This window comes from Staurois parvus, unplaced genomic scaffold, assembly GCF_062004578.1.
Source record: "Staurois parvus isolate SC_StPar_1 unplaced genomic scaffold, SC_StPar_1.0 ptg000177l, whole genome shotgun sequence".
Lineage (NCBI taxonomy): Eukaryota > Metazoa > Chordata > Amphibia > Anura > Ranidae > Staurois > Staurois parvus.
In genome coordinates, this window is record NW_028317973.1 from 2,620,285 (window position 1) to 2,642,350 (window position 22,066).

Here is a 22,066-nt window from a genome sequence, read left to right on the forward strand (position 1 = left end):
TCGGGTCCCCTGCTTCTGGCCCTTCTTTCCTGCTGAGTACCCCCAGAGCAAGTGACTTGCTATGGGGGCACCCAAGCAGGTTCGCTCCCAAGGTGTTGCTCTGTGTGTCCATTCACACATAGAGCTGTGGCTCAGACCTGCCCCCTCTCTCTCCTCATGGGCTCACTGACTGTGATTGACAGCAGCGGGAGCCAATGGCTGTACACAGAATGCATGATGGTAGGAAAACCTTGAGCCTTTACAACCACTTTAATTCTCTTTCTTGAAGGTGTTCAAAGCTGTTCTGAATAAAACCTTACTTTGTGATACAATACCACTGCCTCAGAGCACATCTTCATTCCACAACCTGTAATCAGGAGTGCCTCAACCATGCTCTCCTTGGCGAAAACAGAAATTCTTGCACATCCAAAAGCATTTGCATAGATTGTCTTATGAGTGATCTGGCTCTGGTAAATGTTTATGTATTTAAACTGTGCCTTTAGCTTTTTTGTCAGGAGTTTCTCTTTAAAAGTTGCACTTATTGTGCCTGTTTACCAGAGAAACAGGCTTGTACAACATGACCATTTATGAGTAAGGCCAGTTATGTTTGTCTCAGTTAATCTACTCATTGATTTCTTGAATCCAGTGTGGCAAGGACAACTGTTTATATGGTGCATTTAACAGTATGTCCTTCCTGAATTATTTAAATTTTTTTTTTTTTTTAAAGTAAATCACACAGATTTTACCCATGTTGCACAATTCAGCCTTGATCATGTGACAGTAAAGAGCTTTTGCACAGATTTCAGGGACTTCCTTTTACACATATTGTTGGTCACAAGAACAGTTGTGCCATATGACTGAAATTTGAGGTTGAGTCTGTCTGAATATCGTGGCTGTGAGAAAAAAACAAACTATTGCTCCCTTACTTCGGGAAGCGAGATCCACTGTAAGTTTCTGCTTTTATCAATTCTCTTATTCTTTCTACTTTTTCCAACAAATCGTTTTACATTCTTTCTTCCCTTTTTTTTGCTGTTTGCTACCATTGCCTTATCTATAGCATTCCATTCAAACAAATGTCATACCAAAGAAAAAATCCAACAGGATTTTGGAAAGGAGGGGGATGATGAGATTGGCATTGCTGGGGTCTTCATCAACTGTTTTTGTTTGCTTTTTACTATGGGGATGCGAAACTTGCATTTAGCAAATCAAATGTGGGTTAGAAAGAGATCAACTGCAAGTCAAATGCAACCTGTCAAGAAATGTTGATCCCAGAAACTTCTCAAATTAATGTCAATCTTATACCATAGACACAAGCCCAAAGGTAGTCAACACAGGCCCTAAATCTGGCTCGCATCTTTGCCCCTGGTGGAGTGGTGCATCATTTTAAACCATTTTTCTCTGAACACCACAGTGTTCAGTCTAACATGTTTATTAGAAGATTCCCATAGACTTCTGTCTGAAAATCTTGAGCCTGATTGCACAGCACAGTGGCTGGAAAGGAGCTGTACTGAGAATCTGTCAGCTTTGACAGGAGCATTGCAGGATTGAAGACATGGAGGTGATCCGGTCACAAACCTACATTTCTTACCCTCTGTACATTGCTAGCCCCCTAATATGTTTATGTGGGTTCTTTAAATGTTTTTTTTAACATACAATTAAAATGTGTGTGTAAACCTAATAAAATCTTATATATGCTCTAAAATGTTAATATAATATCAAAAGATGTTCTATTTTTTTATTTTGCAGCTGTAATTTAAATACTTATTATACAGGATTTATATAGCGCCAACAGTTTGCTAAGCGCTTTACAATATAAAGGGAGAAAATATAGCAATGATATAGTTCAATACAAGAGGGTTAGGAGGGCCCTGAACTTCCTTGTGATCCTTTCATGAAGTTCCTTATTCAGGCATTTCCTGTCATAGGACAGCAATGCTTTGTCTCCTAAATGTACGTTTTATCACAAACAACGCAGAAATGCCTGAAAATTGTCATGTAGCCATCATCAGGATGCATTTAGACAGGAAATGACTGCAAAGTGGCTGCAGAAGAACAGGACTATCAATAAAAAGTGAAACAAGTATCTAATCCAGAAAAATGACAGCTGACACATACCGTGTTTCCCCGAAAATAAGACTTCATACTATTTTTGGGAATTGCTAAAGTATAAGACCTAGTTGTGAGTCCGGGTTTTTTTTTTCAGCCGGAATGTAGTGAAACGCCGTTCCGCCACCTCCAGCACTGGCCCTGTGCACACCAATATCTACTGTCTCTTCTAAACACAGAAACGTGGCTTTTGTGTTTGTAAGTGACAGCACCATTCGCTCCCATGGAACCTCCCTATCTCTGTACTCACTGTGGGACAGGGAAGGAACAGATATCTGCAGGCGCAGTGTGTTTAGGGACGGGGCATCCTAATGCATGGAAGCCGATGCCCCAGGGTTGATTGCCGGCCAGTGGGGAAGAGGCGGAGCGGTGAGTAAGTGCACTTGGTGCACTGTGTGGGAAGATAGGACCCGAAACGGGAGTTACTATAGAGAGGGGCCGGCTGCTGACAGCAGTGTTTTGCAATGCTAGCTAACCATATGAGGGCAGTGGAGGGGGGGGTGTAAAGGTGAGCTGCAGTCAGGTGTTGCAGAGGTAAATTGACAAGTGAGTTGCAGAAAGGGTGCATAGGTGAGCTTTGGCTGGGGGGGTGCAGAGGTGAGCTGAGTTGCAACCCACCTCTGCACCCCCTGGCCACAGCTTGCCTCTGCACCTCCCAGCCACAGCTCACCTCTGCATCCCCTGTCTGCAACTCACCCATGCACCCTGCCTGAAACTCACCTGTCAATTCACCTCTGCAACACCTGACTGCAGCTCACAACTGTCAGCAGCCAGCCCTCACTATGGTAACACTCATCCACAACTGCCTGCAACTCACCTCTGCACCCCCTGTCTACACCTGGACATTAAAAAAATTAGACCTACCCCCAAAAATAAGACCTAGTGTGTTTTTTTTTTTTTTTTTTTTTTTTTTTTTTTTTGTTTGTTTTTTTTAGCCAAAAAAAATTTAAGACCATGTCTTATTTTCGGGGAAACACGGCAGTACTCAAACAATGTAAATGTAATTGGGGTTTATATCTAATTTACAGGTACTTTAAAAAAGTACGTTGTTTACAGTTTAAAATGAACATGCAGCATGGGAAGCTCAGAGTTCTGAGTACTCTCCTTTTTTTTTTTTTTTTTTTTTTTTTTATAGGGTGAACAGCCAGCAAAGAAACCAGTCCCACAAAAGCCCATCCAGATTGTCAAACCACAGGTGTCATCAACCCTTCCACAGCAAGATGAGGCACCTCAAAAAACCAAAGTCGCTGAAACCACAGAGCCCACTGGGGACTTTCCCCCTGAAGGTATGGATAGGAATAATATACATAAGCTCTGGGGTTCTGTTGTGTTCATGGCCCCAAAAAGCGGACTTTTCTAACTTTCATCCGGTCATGTGACTTTCAGTACAAGAACAGCTGGAATTCCTGGAGAACCGCAGGAGACAGTACAGGAAAGCAGCTCTCCAAGCTAAGAAAAAAAATGACCTGGTCCTTGCCAAAGAGCACATGGTAGTGGTCCGTACTATCCAAGCTTCCATCGATAAAGTCAAAAGTGGGACCCTGGTTGACATTGCCAAGGTTGGTGCATCAACAGACTTTAACTTCACCTGTTAAAGCGGTAGTAAACTTCTGAAAAAAGAAAATTTTCCTTCTGGAAGGTAATATCACGTGATGCATCAAAGCAGATTATGAAAGACTCACCTTGAAACAAAGCCCTCCAGCGGTGCGCTATCACAACTGACAGGGCTTCCATCTACACACAGGCTTCCTTCCAAGTTAGCGGGCTTCGGCCGCTTGAATGGCTGAACTGTGATAAATTCACTCCTGCGCATGTGCACAGGAGTTACGGCAGTGGCACAGAGCTCTGAAGGAATAGCATGAGTATGCCGTTTCTTCAGAGCGCATGCACCAGTGAATTCACCATCACGTTTGGGAGATATTAATTTTACCTACAGGTAAGCTTTATTATAAGCCTACCTGTAGGTAAAAATCACAAAGCGGAGTTTACTACAGCTTTAACATAGCTTTTTTAGAATGATTAAATTAGACATGTGTTAAGAGAAATGTGTGAACTGCTTTTGCTGATCTGCTCATGAAAATGTTATTTCCTGACTGTGTCCAATCACAGCTGATCTTATGTAAATAGGGAAATGCCAGTTATCTGACAGCTCGTGAGGAGTGGAGAGCCGATAATCGGCATTCCTCAGAGGGGACATCTACACTGATCATCAGGGCACTGATGATCAGTGTGCGCTCATGATCAGTGTAGCCCCAGCAGTGCCACCTGTCTGTGTCCATCAATGCCAGCTGTCAATGCTCATTAATGCCACCTGCCAGTGCCCATCAGTGCCACATCAATGCCACTTATCAGTGCCTACCAGTGCACATCAATGCCACATATCAGTGCCCATCTGAGCTGCCTTTCAGTTTCACCTATCGCTGCCAATCAGTGCCGCCTGTCAGTGCTGCCTATCAGTGCCGCCTAACAGTGCCAGTCAGTGCCACCTAACAGTGCCAGTCAATGCCGCCTATCAGTGCTGCCTATCACTGCCATATGAGTGCTGCCTTTCAGTGCCCATCAGTGATGCCTGTCAATGCCCATCAGTGCCACCTACCAGTGCCTCCTCATCAGTGGCCATCAGTGCAGCCTATCAGTGCCCATCACCGCAGCCTCATTAGCGCACATCAGTGAAGGATAAAAATCACTTATTTACAAAAGTTTATAACAAAACTAAGGAAAAACTTTTTTTCTAAATTTTCAGTTGTTTTTGGTTTGTTTAGCAAACAATAAAAAACCCAGAGGTGATTAAATACCACCAAAAGAAAGCTCTATCTGTCTCAAAAAAATGATAAAAATGTCATATGTGTACAGTGTTGCATGACCACGCAATTCCCATTCAAAGTGTGACAGCGCTGAAAGCTGAAAATTGTTCTGGACAGTATACGTGCCCTGTAGGCAAGTGGTTAAAGGTGTGCATACATTTTTATCCACTCAGAGCAGGCTGGCTCTATGGGTCTTGATTGTTTATCCCACTGTTTGAAATGGGCAAAATATAGTGGTCTTAAGCTAGCAATTGCTTAACCACTTGCAGCACAATCACGTAAATATATGTGATTGTGTTAACGTGGTTATACGGGGGCCATGGCTGCATCTGCTAGCAATAACCCCAGTATTAAAATTTTCAGCCAGGGATTGCCTACCCTTTTAAAAGTGTTCTGAGCAGCTTTTAAAGGTAGCAGGAGGGTTGCCCCTCCAGTGCCTCTCTGGTCTCTCCCGTGTGATCGGGAAGCCCGGCACTGAAGTCAGCAGTTCCACCGGCTGATCAGAGACCGAAAATACAGATTTTTACTTGTAAACAAAAAATGTCTGAAAAGTGTCTTCTGTCTTCAAGTGGTTAATCATAATCCTAATGATGGATCTCTTTTGTTTGACCTATAGGCTGAATGAGAAAAATCTAAGAGATTCCCACATCCACTGCATATCCTTTATTGCAATTAATGAGCCATCTTTCATTGTAGGCGTATTGCAACAGATTGACATATCCTCAAATCATTAAGCAGTCTTTGCTTTTATTCCCCAGATCCCACCACCTCCAGATGAGGACAGTGACTTTGTTGTAGTAGAACATGAAGATACCAGGTCACCACAGAACTCAGATGACGTTTACTCTCAGTTGTTGAAGCTTCTTCATGAACAGCATGAGGTATCTTGCACTGATCCTCCAAATATTCCATCGAATTCTCTAATTTTATACCTAAAAATTAACTCCAGCCTACCTTTTTTTTTTTTTTCAAATTGATAGAATGGAATTTGTGTGTCCCCACTCCAGAGATTCTTCTCACTTTCTGTCCTGGTCACATGGTTATGCCCTAGTGCAGTGGTCGGCAAGCCGCGGCTCGCGAGCCACATGCGGCTCTTTACACAATTTAATGCGGCTCTTCTGTGTGCCGGGCGCCCGCTCCCCTCCCTCCTCTCGGGCGCCCGGCACATTGGCTGTCAGGATGTAGGCGGGCCAGCGTGACGAACTCCTCTCCTCTCACAGTCCGCCCTGAAGACCGGAACGGCGCGGGAACACGGCGAGAGGAACTCGCGGAGCAAAGGTAAGTGAATTGGCACAATATGGGGAATGAATTGCTATGGGGGGATGAATTGCTATAGGGGGGATGAATTACTATATGGGGGATGAATTACTATATGGGGGATGAATTACTATATGGGGGATGAATTACTATGGGGGATGAATTACTATATGGGGGATGAATTACTATGGGGGATGAATTACTATATGGGGGATGAATTACTATATGGGGGATGAATTACTATATGGGGGATGAATCACTATATGGGGGATGTATTTTCAGTTTTAAAAATGTGGCTCTCAAAATAAATTTCAATCGTGGTTTTGGCGAGATTTGGCTCAGTTTAAAAAAAAGGTTGCCCGCCACTGCCCTAGTGCACCTTCTCACAGTGCAAATCTATGAATCAGCGAAGCCATTAAAAAAAAAATCTACTCCCCAGTGATATATGTTATCCCTAGAGCTTCATCTATGAGCGAATCTACAAATATTGCTGTGTTTATGACAATACAAAAGAAACATTGGGGAGCAAGTTAGTAAAAATGTGAAAGACTCTAAGGAATTACTGCAGAGTATATCCTGCTATTATCTCACATTATGTACGCACGAAAAAAATTACTTTCCTTTTCCTTTAAAGTTGAACTGTGATTGGTAACTGGAAATAGTGGGATCATGATATTATTTACATTGAAGCATCATACTTCTTAAGGTTTTGTGATGGAACTACTTTGATTGAGTGGTGATAATGTATGACATATGAACTTTGAACCTTTTGAATAAGGATGTTGTAGGCTTTATATTAAATGTTATTTATGGAATACATATTAAATTATTTGCGTATATGAATCTCTCAAATGAGCAAGACCAAAACTGAAACATCTTGGGTAGTGTCTAATGATCTATACTAACATATATGATTTTATTATCACTAGAAGCCAAATTAACAAAGCTAAAACACCAGGATAAAGATCTTTATTTTTAAAGGAAAGTTGTTTTAGGCTGAGTTCAGTGAGATTCAAAATTTAATGTCACATGGATAAAATAAAAATCCTTATCCTTGCATAAATCTTTATGAATTGAACCTTATTGGATTTCATCTGTCTTCAAGGCCTGCCAAAGGTTTTTTTCAGCATATACTGTATAGTGTCTTTTGTTTCTAAATGCATTGTATGGTCAAATGTTTGTGGACACCTGACCATCACACCTACATTAGCTTGCTTGAAAACCCATTCCAAAACCATGGGCATTCATTCAAATTGAGATGCCCCCCCACCCCACCCCCTTTTTGGTTGCTTTAAGCAGCCACCACTGTTCTGAAAAAGCTCTGGAGTGTGTCTGCAGAATTTCGTGCCCATTAAGCCACAATAGCATTTTCAAGGTTGAATATCGATGTTGGAGAAAGCGGCCTGGCTCAGTCAGCATTCAAGTTAGCTCTGTGCAGGCAATGCGGGTTCTGACACACCAAACTTGCCAATGCATGTTCTATTGGCCTGGCGTTGTGCACAGGAGCACAAATATATGCCGGAACAAAAGAGGGTCTTCTCCAAGTTGAAACCACCAAAGATAGAAGTCTACAATTGTCTAAAATGTCTGTATTTGTAGCTTTAACAGTACCCCTCACCAGGAAAGGGTGTCCACACACATCTGACCATATAGATAGATTTGATGATCAGGTATCTACAACCTATGGCCAAATAGTGTACATAATGTAGTATTAAGGTGATAAACATTCACAGATAGTTGATATGTCTCCATTTTTCAGACCCAGAAGGTCCACCCATGGGGTTTACATCTATACAGTCCCTTTAGTATCTTTTCTATGTAAACTGGTACAAATGATAGCACAATATGGCTACTTTTATTATTTCATAAAAAATAAACACTTTTTAAGCTGTTAAGTATGTAGAAAGTATATATTTACAGCTATGAACTAGATTCATCTTCAGAGGCTTTATGGACTGGCATCATCCAGTCTTTTGTTTCCTCCTAGAAATGTTTGCGGTACTCCAAGCAATTTACTCAGATGGGAAATGTTGCAGAAACCACAAGGTGAGTAAAAAGTCTCTACATCAGTAACCAAATAGAATGTAAAGATGGCCATAGACATTAGGGAATGAAGGCACACGTGTCCTAAAGTCATGTTATTCAAAGAGAATGGTACACAGACACATTTTTTTTCTCGTCCTTTGAGAAATGTAGAGAGTCTTAAACCTTTTATTTATGCTACCGCCTACACTAGCATTGGCAAAGAAAAAAATGTAGCCCGTCCCAGGGTATAATTCTCCTACTTACCAGCAAGGCTCAATTATTGCTTTATTATTATAAAGGTAGATTTTATATATAAATACCTTGCTACAATCATTAATTAAGGTTTAGCTCTCAGTTACTGCACGGTCACAGTGACTTCAGTGGGGACATGCCAAGTTAAGGTGATCATTAAGCAAAGCATCGTAGCCACGAGGTTCCCCTTCAGTTGCCATGGTAAGTTTTTTAGGTGGGCAGTCAGGGATGGTAAAATCATGGCTTTTACCATCCTGTTGCCACCCGTGCAATCAAGGCCTTATTCCTGTACAGAGATTGAAAATGCCCTGATAGGCTGTTTGCTAATTCTAAGCACTTGCCTTTTCTGTTTTGTTCCAAAGCTGTTCATTCCTACTGTGGATCTGTTGACTGCTGGTCCCTTGCTTTAACAGCATGACTGTTAAAACCCAGGTTTTAACATACAGGGCATCTCTTAAGTTTGATTCCTATGTTACTGAAGGCTAGGAAATACACTTCCCACAAGGTTTACCACCAGACGTGGAAGGTGTACTTTGCTTGCTGTGGGTCTAAGGGCTTCCACCCTTGGGGTTTCTCCATATGACAGATCTGTTCTTTTTTGCAGTTGATCTGAACCAACACCTGGCTGGTAGTACCATGGGTTGGATTTCTCCCCTTTCCATTTAGTTTCAGAGACTGTTGGCTTTCCATTTTCTAATTAAACCCTTTGTGTAGGGGTTTTGCATGGGGCTCCCAGTCCAGTCCCCTTTGAACCTTCCACTCTCCGGTCAGACTCACAAGGTTGCATTTTTTGTGGCAATCACCTCGGCTAGGCAAGTGTCTGAGCTGAGAGCTATATCCTGCAAGAAACCCTTTATGTTCTTGCACAAGGACAATGTTGTATTGAGGCCCTGGGCTTCCTTTCTTCCCAAAGTAGTCTCTGTTTTGCAACCTAACCAGATCATTGTAATTCCATCCCTTTTGTCCAACTGCAGTTCACAAAATTGAAATTTTCTCTATTGGTTGGATGTGGTTCAGGCTGTGTAAATGTTTCAGCTGCTGCTTCTTTCATGAAGATGGATTCCCTTGTTGACATCTCAGACGGGGGCACAGCATGGGCTCCCAGGTTTCCAGTTTCACCATCTCTAGGTGGCTTGGACAAACCAAGGTTCAGGCTGTGGTCTTCAAGATTGGGCTGGCTTTCTTCACTAAGCACCTCTTCAGCTATACGGCATCAAGCCTTTGTGACATTGTGTGTGTGTGTGTGTGTGTGTGTGTGTGTGTGTGTGTGTGTGTGTGTGTGTGTGTAAATTTTATTTTTCTATTTTTAAACCATTTAAAATTCTTTTATGAGGCATGCTGATTATTATCATTATTATTATTATTATACAGTATTTATAAAGCGCCAATAGTTCACTCAGCGCTGTACATTACAAAGGGGGACAGAACATGTGACAGAACAATACCAATACAATGCAAAACATGAGGGGATCGAGGGCCCTGCTCTTTCGAGCTTACAATCTAGAAGATAGTAGGAGGGTTATACCTTGGGCTGTTCTACAGTTTTTTTGTTTGCCAGTATCCAGTCGTCCCTACAGGCAGCAGTATAACCTACAGGATTATAAAATTCTGTATCCCTCACTGGGCTCCAAGAAAAAAAGTTAATGGTAAGTACACAAATCCATATTTTTGTTGTATTATATTGTTATTCCCCTCTTTGATAAACTGAGAATATGTAGAAGTCTTGACAGAGCTCCTTGGGCTAAATCTTCAGCAAAGTCTGATGTTGCTTGTGTTCTTGTGGCAGGTTCAAAAAAATGGCAGATGAATGCAAGAAGAATTGTGATATCCTTCACCTATCTCAAGCTCAGGGCCGTGATCCACCTCCCTATCATTTTGAAGACAAGACATTGAGAATAGTCCGGTAATCATTTTGATCAATACTGACTGTGAGGAATGTTGAGAAGCCGTTCAAGGCAGGCATAGGTCAGATCAAGCACCAGTAACTGTTGATCAGGCATAGATCAAACCTAAGACCACTAAAGGTTCAGGCCAGGCACAGGTCAGAAGTATCACCAGTAACTATTCAGGTCAGCCATAAATTAGACCAAACTCCAGCAGCTATTTAGCTCAGGCATATGTCAGATCTAACACCAGTAACTGTTTGGGTCAGTCACAGAGCAGATCATAGAACAGATCTGACACCATTAATATGTCAAATCTACAACCATTAGGTGTTCCAGTTAGGCATAGGTCAGACTCCAACACCAGTAACTGTTCAGATACAGTGTCTATGTATTTTTCTTTTTGGAAATGGTAGAATACTGAAATGAAAAGGGGGAGGTTATGTGAGTTGTTTGGACTAATTGTTGGTCTGTATATAACTGATCATGATCCTTCTTTCCCAACAGAGTATTCTCGGAGCTAAGTAGTACAGAGATGCTGCTGATTATAGTACGAGGCATTAATCTTCCAGCCCCTGCAGGTGACATTCTCCTTGTCTCTGTCCCTTTCAACACCTTCCAAAGCGTGCTCTCTTCCTCTTTAGTTGTTTTGTAATGAATTCTGGAGGAAAACATGTTTGTCTAGCAAACTGCAGATATTTCTCAGCCATATTCTTACTCGCTCTTTTGCGAGGAGAGGTGTCTGCATATTGCAGGTTGTTTTTATCAGTGTATTTTTTTTATTGTATTTATTTTTAAAGCCCCACTCCAAGGACAGAAAAAAATGACTGTTTCAGTGTCAGCACTGCAGGGGTTTGCTTATTTTTGTCTAGGGGATGAGGAATAAGGTGTGAATACTTACCTTATTCTCCACTCCTGCAGGGTCCCTCCAGTGTTGTCACTGTTCCCCCCCCAACCTCTTCTCCAAGGCCCTCCTGGCTACAATCTCACTCTTGCCATCTCTACCTGCAAATGCCCTGCATGGCACATTATGGATGCCAAGGGACCACCTACAGACTGGAGCACCGGAGAGTGCCGGAGCTGGCCAGAGTGGGGGTAAGGCAAGTAATGCAGCCTTCTTATCTGCCTCTAGACAAAATTAAACATACCCTTGCACTGCTAGGGAGAATAGGGACCCCCGCTGCAAGAGTTTTTTTTCTTCCAACCTGTACTTGGGTTTTAAGGTAATGTGTAGTGTTTTTTTTATATATTTTGAATATTATGGTTAGAGTTAAAAAAAAAAAAAATTACCAAAAATACATTTTCTTCTTTGTCTGGCAAATATTAAATATTGAATATTCCTACTTTGTATGCTCATTTTATATTCAGTGGGTGCTTTTTAAGCACCTCTTCATCTGTGTCCTGCTCCCATTTCTCAACTCTTTTATAGTATGAAACTTTCAGTTTTTCTGGTTTCTGATAATAACATTAGTATATTGGTTCACTAACCAGTCATCAAAGAGAGCATCCAGTTGCATGTGGATACTTATTTTAGACCAACCCCAGAATAGGCACGCTTTTTTCCTGCACCTACTGAATAGCCTGGCTGAGTCTAGCATATCAGTTGTCTCATTTTGCTGCCATTCTTAGGGTTGTTGTCAATGGAAGTTCAGCTTGTGTTGATGACATCAGTTTGAGACACTTCTGCTTCAAATTGGTTTTGCATTCCCATAGACTTGTATGAAGATGCAAAACTGCTTGAAGTGAATAAAAGCCTGTCACCATAGTCCCTTACTACACTAGAATGGTGTCAGCTGTTATCTGACATGTCTGCCATCTCTGTATACAAATTGGCCAAATGAGTTCAGCTGAGCTTTTTTCCACATTTTATTTCAGGGCTGTCCAAAGCAGTGTTTAGGGTTTCTGTAACACAAAATATAGAAGGGAGGTGTGATTTACTAAGATTTATGTATCTGCCTCCATGCTCTGATCTGCAATTGGAACTCAGTTTGGAGTTGATCGGCCCTGTTTGTCTCACCCCATGGCTGGTGTCTCTGCTAGAGCATCCATTCACTAGTGTTGCAGTAACATCCTGGGCTCATTGAGTACTATATGACTCCAGAGAGACTCTGAACTGCTAAAGCCAGTGCTGATTGGCACTTCTCTGAACACACCCCAGAACTTCATGTCACCGAACTCAGGGGCGGACTGACCATTTGGAAACTCGGGCTCTGCCCAAGGGCCCGGGGTCAGTAGGGGGCCCCATGAGATGCCCCTGGTACCTTTTTCATAGGCTTTTTTGAGTTTGGGCAAGGACACAGGCGCCCCATGATCCCCTATTTCCTGGGGGCCCCATGAGTTGTTAGTCCGCCCCTGCCTGAACTACAGTTAGATTTTAGAGAAATGTTAATGAGTTTTTCACTTGTATTCTTAAATGAAATCTATTTTGATCTTGTAACCTGAAAGATTCAAGTGAACCTGTGCTTTGCACATGCATTGTAAAGCAACTTGTTGACTTTAATGCCACCTTCTCCTATGCTCGCCTATTTGTTGATCTCCCATGCCTTCTTTCAACAGTCGAGGAAGGAAATCCCTGTGTTCTTGTTAAGCTTACAAAGGCGCTGAAGACTCTCGCTCCCAACCCCATGTGGCAACACTGACTCAATCACAAGCACCAATGTGATCATGTGAGAGGAAAGGGAGTTGGGCAGTCCATAGATGATTTGAAAGAAAGGAAAGAAAACCGTTTGATTCCCCCATCAACAATGCCTCGCGCTGAGCCATGTTCAGCTATGTTCTGCCAGCAGGGGGGAGCACAGGGAGCCTTCCTAGCAGGCAGAACACTGATTACTCCTAGAGGCTATAGCCGCTAGCAGTAATTACATGTAGAAAATTCCTACAGGCTGGTTGTACCCAAGTCAATTGATGGATCGATTTGGGGAACAGTCAGCTTGTCCATACATGGATGGAATCTTGGATGGTCCCTGCTGAACTGGCCGAATTTTGATCCATGAATAGCCTCCTTTTTTTCACATCCTCCCTGATTCACAAAAGTACCATATTTATTTTTCAGCTGCAAGTGACTGAATGTAGCACTGGGGAAAATGATGAAAAGAAACATGTTATGCAGGAGAGGGGGGCATTCAAGGCACATTGTTGTTTTGCCCTGGATGGACAAAGCAAGATTTGCTTTAATGGCACAAACGCTCAAATGGCCCTTCAGGAGCTGCTGAATATACTGCAGAGTGTGGACTCTATCCATGGCTGTGTTGCCCCATGTGTCACCATACAACTTCATGTTTTATGTGCAGTTTCTTTTCTCAGTTATTTTTTAGTTGTAGTGTCACTTGGTATCTGATGAAAATTGCTCACTTCTATTAATCTGTTTCACAGGAATGGCACCCAACGACCTGCATGCGTTTGTGAAGTTTGATTTTCCATATCCAAGCACGGTAAGAAGTGAAGAGAAAACTGATTGTACCTGTGAAATCTCTGTCTCTGAAATTCTTCTTTGAGGGTTTCAAAGGCCAGAGACAGCTGACAAGTGTAATGTTGCTGCAGTCCTGTCTTTATATTTTAAGACTGGTGAAGCACACCATCTCATGCTCCTATTATTGTGCTGGAATGGAATTATGTTTTGAAATGCAACGTTTGAATCTATTTGAGCTTTTAAACACAGTCAATGTTTGTCTCTTGCAGGAACAGCCACAGAGAAATAAAACCTATGTAGTTAAGAACACCAACTCTCCAGGTGACATTGCTCAAGTATTTTTGTGTCTAGTGCTATTGTTGGCCAAAGTATGTGTGATGTGAGAGCTAAAGCCATCGCTAGTCAGAATATTGCTGCAGGAAGGTGATGCTATATGTCCACAAGAATAAACCCAGCTTGGAATGACACAGTGGGGAATATTTTCTAAAACTAGTGCAGGTGTGCATGGTAACCAATCAGCTTCCAGGTTTCATTGTCAAAGCTGAATTTCAGAAGTTGAAGTTAGAAGCTGATTGGTTACTATACACAGCTACCCCAGATTCTGTGTGCACCAGTTTTAGTAAATCTCCCCGTGTTTCTGTTTATGGATAATATACTACAGGGTTGATTTACTAAAGACAAATAGACAGTTGCACTCTGCAAGGGAATTTGCTCCAGAGTTTGGTAAATGAGGGGAAGCTCTACTGACTTCCATCATTCAATCATGTGCTAGCAAAAATGTGATTGCGTTTACTTTGCAAAGTGAATCTTTACCTCATTTACTAATCTCTGTAACTAATTTCCTTGTGGTGTGCAACTACACATACGAAGTGAACAGTTTGCCTTTAGTAAATCAACCCCTATGTTTAATCCATACAGGGGCGGACTGACAACTCATGGGGCCCCCGGGCAATAGGGGATCATGGGGCCCCTGTGTCCTTGCCCAAACTAAAAAAAGCTTCTGAAAAAGGTACCAGGGGCATCTCATGGGGCCCCCTACTGACCCCGGGCCCTCAGGGCCTGGGTCTCTAATTTTCATTCTGTTATGTTTATGTGGACTTACAGCATCCTCTCAATACATATTTGTGGGTGGAGCCTGAAAAATTGCTAAAATCAAAATGATTCTCTCTGAAAGTGAAATTTATAAGCTTGCCTTTCATGTGTCAGTGGGTTACATTATGAAAGTAAAGAGGTGTACCAATTTGGATTTTTTTTTTAGTCAATTGCTTTTACTTTCTATAGCAGTGCTCCTCTAAATGTGCATGCAAGGGTAATCTGTTCATGTCTGTTTGTAGTAAGATCATGCCATACATCTAATTACCATTTGTAGCAGATCTCTCCTCAAGAATTACAGCTACAGATCTGCTTATATCTTATATATTAATTATATACTAGAAAATCTACAATTTCTGGGGAAATTGTGTAAAGTGTTCTTGCAAGTAACCTTTACCAAGTAATGATGAAATGTAAGCAGTGCACATAGCAAGCCTGACAGAGGGAGAAATGGATTTTAGCTTGTATTTTGCAGCTCACAGTTAGCCTCAATGACTCAGCTGCGTGTGAGTCATGTTTGGTTGCTATAGCAACTCAGTCAGGAATGTTAGCAGGTCTGTTCTAAACACACTGTTTAAACTTGCCAACTTCACTGGCAATTGCCATCTTCAAACACTTGTAGTTTTAAAAGTATAAATGCTACAGCAAAGAGCCTTATATTGTGATAATCACAAGAAGCAGGGCTAAATGTTGATGTATAGTATGTCTCTGAAAGATAAAAAATGAAGGCACAGTCGCAGTTTAAAAACGTCCCTTCACATTTCAGGTGGCTGTGAGTGAAGTTTCTCATCTGACTCTTGAGTGACCTTTGGTTGCTATAGCAACTCACTCAGTCAGGAATGTGACAAGCTCTGTTCTAAACACACTGCTGCAATTTGCCAACTTCACTGGCGATTGCCATTTTCAAACACTTGTAGTTTTAAAAGTATAAATGCTACTGCAAAGAAACTGAGCTAAATTTTGATGTATAGTATGTCTCTGAAAGATAAAAAATGAAGGCACAGTCGCAGTCTAAAAACGTCCCTTAACATTTCAGGTGGCTGTGAGTGAAGTTTCAATGAAAGTCAATGGGAGGGGTGAGTTGCAAACAAATGGTCATATTCTGAAAACTGTCAGGAGTATGGCTTAGCCGCGAACATTTTTAGTGACAGCAGGGTTAGCTGAACGTTTTGATATAAGATATGTGTAGGTGGGCTTGAAAATGACAGAGTGATGGCAGTTTACAAATCATGTTCTGATTTTTCCTTCTACACTCTAGATTTGTCACTTCTCACTCTAATTGCTCCATTCATTCCTATGGGAAAATTTCGCCACAAAAACCGCGATATTTCGTGAACGATTCGGCGAAACGTTCCACAAAGTAATAGCAATCCGATCGGGAACAATCCGCACGTTTTGATATATTACTTGTCTTTGTAGTGTAAAAACTGTGGGAGGAGTTAGCGTGGCAAATATGGCTATAATAAGAATAAGAATATATTTGTGAGATAACAATAAGTGTTCCTGCTATGCAAGAACACTTAATTAAGTGTTCTTGCATAGCAAGGAACACTTATTGTTATCTCACATATATATTCTTATTCCGTTTCTTATTATAGCCATATTTGCCACGCTAACTCCTCCCACAGTTTTTACACTACAAATACAAGTAATATATCAAAACGTGCGGATTGTTCCCGATCGGATTGCTATTACTTTGTGACTGACTGAGGTAACAGGTGCAAGCAAAGGTCACTCAGGGGGCAGCTGAGTCACATTAGAGTGAGAAAGCTACAGTGTGGAAGGAAAAATCAGAACATGATTTGTAAACTGCCATCACTCTTTCATTTTCAGGCCCACCTACACATATCTTATATCAAAACGTTCAGCTAACCCTGCTGTCACTAAAAATGTTCACGGCTAGGACATACTCCTGATAGTTTTCAGAATATGACCATTTGTTTATACCTCACCCCTCCCATTGACTTTCATTGAAACTTCACTCACAGCCACCTGAAATGTTAAGGGACGTTTTTAAACTGCGACTGTGCCTTCATTTTTAATATTGCAGAGACATACTATACATCAAAATTTAGGTCTGTTTCTTGTGATTGTCACAGTATAAACCTTTTCACGGTATGATTTATACTTTTAAAACTACAAGCGTTTGAAGATGGCAATCGCCAGTGAATTTGGCAAGTTTGAGCAGTGTGTTTAGAGCAGAGCTTGTCACACACCTGTGACTGACTGAGTCACAGGTGCACCAAAGGTCACTCAGGGGGCAGCTGAGTCACATTAGAGTGAGAAGTGAGAAAGCTGCAGTGTGGAAGGAAAAATCAGAACATGATTTGTAAACTGCCATCACTCTTTCATTTTCAAGCCCACCTACACATATCTTATATCAAAACGTTCAGCTAACCCTGCTGTCACTAAAAATGTTCACGAATGCCAGTAGTGTACCGCGCTCCAATATATTCTACCTTATGTGATATAATGAATTCATAAGTGTACCACCGATAATCAAATAATTACATCAATTAATTATACTTAAATATATGATTTGTGTAAATATATAAAATAAATTAATTTATCAATGTGAAAAAACAAAAACTATGAATGAAAAATATAAATAAAAAATAAAAAATATTTGCAGTGGGAATGACAGTTCCTTCTGTATAAATGAGATGGTGTTATTATTCAGTCTGGATAAAAATAAAAATAAAAATAAAATTAAAATAAAATTAAAATAAAATAAAAATAAAAATAAACATAAAATTAAAATAAAAATAAACATAAACATAAAAATAAAATAAAAATAAACATAAAATTAAAATAAAAATAAACATAAACATAAACATAAAAATAAAATTAAAATTAAAAATAAAATTAAAATAAAATTTAAATAAAAATAAACATAAACATAAAAAAAATAAAAAAAAAATTAAAATTAAAATAAACATAAAAATAAACATAATAAAAATAAAATTAAAATTAAAATAAAAATAAAATTAAAATAAAATTAAAATAAACAAACCTAAACATAAAAATAAAAAAATTAAAATTAAAATTAAAATAAAAATAAACATAAACATAAACATAAAATAAAAATAAAATTAAAATAAAAATAAATAATTGATATCCCGGATAAGACACTATGTTTCTTTTCCCTTCTCTGTATGTTCCATATATGGAGGACTAAGCCAAGCAGCCAGTGGAGAAAGTCTCACTGAGAAGGCTGTGCTGAGGAGAGAGGAGAGAGAGGTTCACGCAGTGGACACAGACTCATCACACTATCCAGACTGAATAATAACACCATCTCATTTATACAGAAGGAACTGTCATTCCCACTGCAAATATTTTTTATTTTTTATTTATATTTTTCATTCATAGTTTTTGTTTTTCACATTGATAAATTAATTTATTTTATATATTTACACAAATCATATATTTAAGTATAATTAATTGATGTAATTATTTGATTATCGGTGGTACACTTATGAATTCATTATATCACATAAGGTAGAATATATTGGAGCGCGGTACACTACTGGCATTTGAGATTAATATTTATACACCTAGAGAGGGTGCGATTAGTACCTGGTGATCTAATATTTAATTAATACTAATTTTAGCACGCAATTAATTAATTCTTAATTAATTTGTAATATTTTATTATTTATATATTTTTCACATATTTTTTTTATAATTTTTTATGTATGAAATCAATTAACAATAGAGTTTATATATAGAAAGAAAACTCCTAGTGGCTCACAAGTAACTATCCAACTTTTTATAAAAATGTTCACGGCTAGGACATACTCCTGATAGTTTTCACAATATGACCATTTGTTTGCACCTCACCCCTCCCATTGACTTTCATTGAAACTCCACTCTAGACACCAGAAATTTTAATGAACGTTTTTAAACTGCGACTGTGCCTTCATTTTTTATCTTTCAGAGGCATACTATACATCAAATATTTAGGTCTGTTTCTTGTGATTGTCACAATATAAACCTTTTCACGGTAGCATTTATACTTTTAAAACTACAAGCGTTTGAAGATGGCAATCGCCAGTGAAGATGGCAAGTTTAAAAAGCCTGTTTAGAACAGCCATGCTGACATTCCTCTCAGAGTGAGTTGTCATAGCAACCCAGCTGTCTCAGCACAGTGAGCCTACTCCGCCCACTCCAGGTGCAGCAACCAAAGGTCACTCAAGAGGCAGATGACTCACCAGGCTGGACTGTGAGCTTCAAAATACAAGCTGAAATGCATTTCTCACTATCAGGCTTGCAATGTGCACTGCTTACATTTCATCAATCATTTGGTAAAGGTTGCGGCAAGAACACTTTACACAATTTCCCCAGAAATTGTAGATTGTCTAGTTATAATAATTATTATAATATCAGACCCTTAATTGCACATGACTACCTCACATAAAATTAATTTGTCAATAGGTATATTCATCTAAATAGTAATACTAACTGGATAGAAGTATTTCATGAAATAAATAAATCTAATCCATTGCATGCTCAACTTAGTCATCACCAGGGGCAGACTGACAACTCATGGGGCCCCGGGCAATAGGGGATCATGGGGCCCCTGTGTCCTTGCCCAAACTCAAAAAAGCCTATGAAAAAGGTACCAAGGGCATCTCATGGGGCCCCCTACTGACCCCAGGCCCTCGGGCAGTGCCCGAGTTTCCAAATGGTCAGTCCGCCCCTGGTCATCACACCATATGATGGACACAAAAAGGAGAAGTTGATAAGTATATACGCATAGAATAAATGCACAGATTTAAAAAGCAACAGACAATAAATCACTGTACAGCAAGAGTATCAACCACCAGCTTTATATAAGGGGAACAAATCAACAATTGCCAGACGAAAAAAAAACGTTTTTTGCCATTTTCTCCCCACACCCGATCCACTGCAAGGCATATGTAGAGGTGACATAACATAACTCATAGCAATCCATTTTTTCTTCATCTACTACAACCAGCCGACAAGCACCTCATGGTTACATTCACTACAAGCAGGGACTATCTGGTGACTGGACTATTAAAGGACATACATCATATAATCAGGATGAAATCTTGCAGCCTCCAATTACTTATATTTTATATTTGGTGATCCACAATTGTCACTCCAAATGTTTGCTTTTTTGCTTAGGGAATGAGACTCAGCATCGGTGACTGTACAAATATCCCAGGCCAAATACACCAAATAGCAAGGCAAGGATATTTATCCAGATCGGTTCAATGATGCACAACCTTACAACACTGTTCCTGCTTAGTCTGGATAGTAATCTGCTGGATGTACGCAGCACAGGGGTGAGGCAGAAAATATCCTTGTAAGGCTATCTTCGCCTTGATCCACAGCAAAAATGCATATGCGGTTTTGCCATGTTTTTAACCACATTTGCAGTGCATATTTTTCAGGACATGCGGCTCAAAAACCATGGGTATGATTTTACCGCATTTTCCATTGTGGTGTGTTTTTGATGCATTTTTTGTACCACAGCAAACCTGCACCAAAAATTCAACAAGCAGGTTTTTAAAAAACGCCCCAGACCCGCAATGGATCAGTGTGAAGAGTTCCATAGCAATACATGGTTTTTCTTCAGTTTTTTATTTATTTTGTAATCACAAAAGCGTAAGAAAAACGGATCAGTGTGAAAGCAGCCTTACGGATATTAAAAGCAAACCTAAAAAGTATTTCCAACAGTATTCAAATCAAAACAAAATTTGCAGCCCCCCCAAAATGCTATATTACCTGTAATGATAGCCACACACCTACAACAAAGTGCTTCAAACAATCTAAATGGAGCACATGCATCCAGATGGCACTTACCTTTAGATGACCAATGTCCATTGCTTCAATCTTGCCACCTACCTTTACATGACTAATGTCCATTGCTTCAATCTTGCCTCTGCTGCAGGTTCCATGAAATCAGAATTGGGGGGCTGTAATGTGTTCAATACATCTTATGCCTTCTTACTTTAGTACTGTGTTCCCAAATCTTTCCTCAAGTCCCACCAGACATGCATATTTGGCAGGCAACCTCACACATGCACAGGTGGAGTCATCAAATTCCCAGCAATGGGGTTTAACAATCTGGTTAACAAAACCGGAACTGTTGTGTGTCTCTGTAGTATTATTGATGGTATGAATAGGAAGACCTTCTATAGGCTCCGTTCACACCTATGCAGTTTGCTTTTTGTCCATTTTGCAGTGCTTTCTGCAGTTCATTTTGCGTTTTGTTCAATTTTTTTTTTAAGTGGTATTTTTTTTTTGTGCAGAATAAAAATGCAAAATGCAGCAAAAACGCACTACCATGCATTTCAGCAGATTCTCCTTCAAACTCTATTGTAGCAAAAACGCTGCTTTTTGCTTTTACAAAAGTCTCTGACCCTTTCCAAAAAGCAGCAGCTCAAAAAGCATAGATGTGAACATGTTATATAGGAAACCATATTAAATGGACTGTGTGCACTAAAAAAAATGCATTGGTGTGAATGGAGTCTAATGCCCCGTACACATGATAAGAAAATCGTACGAACATATTCACGGAAACACTGATCAAACGATTTTCTCTTCGTTGATGTTTTAACCGATAACGATATTGTGAACGAAAAAATCCGGTTGAACAACAGTGAAAAGTTGTAGTTTCGCATACGAACGACCAATTTTCTATGCGGTAGTATGACATTCGTATAAAAAAAATCTATCAAGCGCTATCACACATGAGCGGAAACAGAAGATGACCCGGATGTTTATGTCCAAGGAATCTTCGTAAACATGAACGAAAAATATTAAAAGTAGATTGGCCTAATGAGATAATGAAACCAGAATTCTGCATATTATATGTTATGTATCACTATTTATGTATATAGGTAATGTAATAAACTATATTATACTCATTGCTGGTAATTGTTGTGTATATCGCTCGTTCTGGCCGGAAGGGCGTGGCTACAAGGTCACACGCACACTGCATCACCTCCACTTGTATGGAAGACATCAACACTACGTATTGAACGTTTTTTTTAGATTGGTTAATGTGGGCCACGATTTCGACCAACGAACGAACGAATGCTCCTCAGTCATCGGATGACCAATCGGTTGATTTTCTAATCGTGTATTCCCACCTTTAGGCTTCATGCACGCTGTATTAAAAAAAGTTGCTGCTAGAGGAGCTTAGCATTTTGCCTGTAGAAGCATCTAATGGTGCTCTATGTGTCCATGCACATTAGTTTGTTTAGAGGCAAGTTTTAAGCTCAGCATTT

At 40.1% G+C, this 22,066-nt stretch overlaps 1 protein-coding gene across 1 annotated transcript; it reads left to right on the forward strand.

Annotated features, from left to right (window-relative positions):
- Positions 1 to 824: 824 nt before the first annotated feature.
- Positions 825 to 14,959, forward strand: LOC149462296 (coiled-coil and C2 domain-containing protein 1B-like). The gene is made up of 9 exons (XM_089677124.1): positions 825 to 925; positions 3,221 to 3,371; positions 3,472 to 3,644; positions 5,648 to 5,770; positions 8,134 to 8,192; positions 10,210 to 10,326; positions 10,814 to 10,887; positions 13,679 to 13,737; positions 13,985 to 14,959. Exons 3-9 carry the CDS (start codon positions 3,573 to 3,575, stop codon positions 14,096 to 14,098), a joined length of 618 nt encoding a protein of 205 aa, XP_089533250.1. The 5' UTR covers positions 825 to 925; positions 3,221 to 3,371; positions 3,472 to 3,572; the 3' UTR covers positions 14,099 to 14,959.
- The last annotated feature ends 7,107 nt before the right edge of the window (positions 14,960 to 22,066 follow it).

Coding starts and splice junctions, on each gene's coding strand:
- LOC149462296 (XM_089677124.1), top strand. CDS start 3,573: ATGGTAGTGGTCCGTACTATCCAAGCTTCCATCGATAAAGTCAAAAGT. Junction 3,645..5,647: donor CCCTGGTTGACATTGCCAAG/GTTGGTGCATCA, acceptor TTTATTCCCCAG/ATCCCACCACCTCCAGATGA. Junction 5,771..8,133: donor TTCTTCATGAACAGCATGAG/GTATCTTGCACT, acceptor GTTTCCTCCTAG/AAATGTTTGCGGTACTCCAA.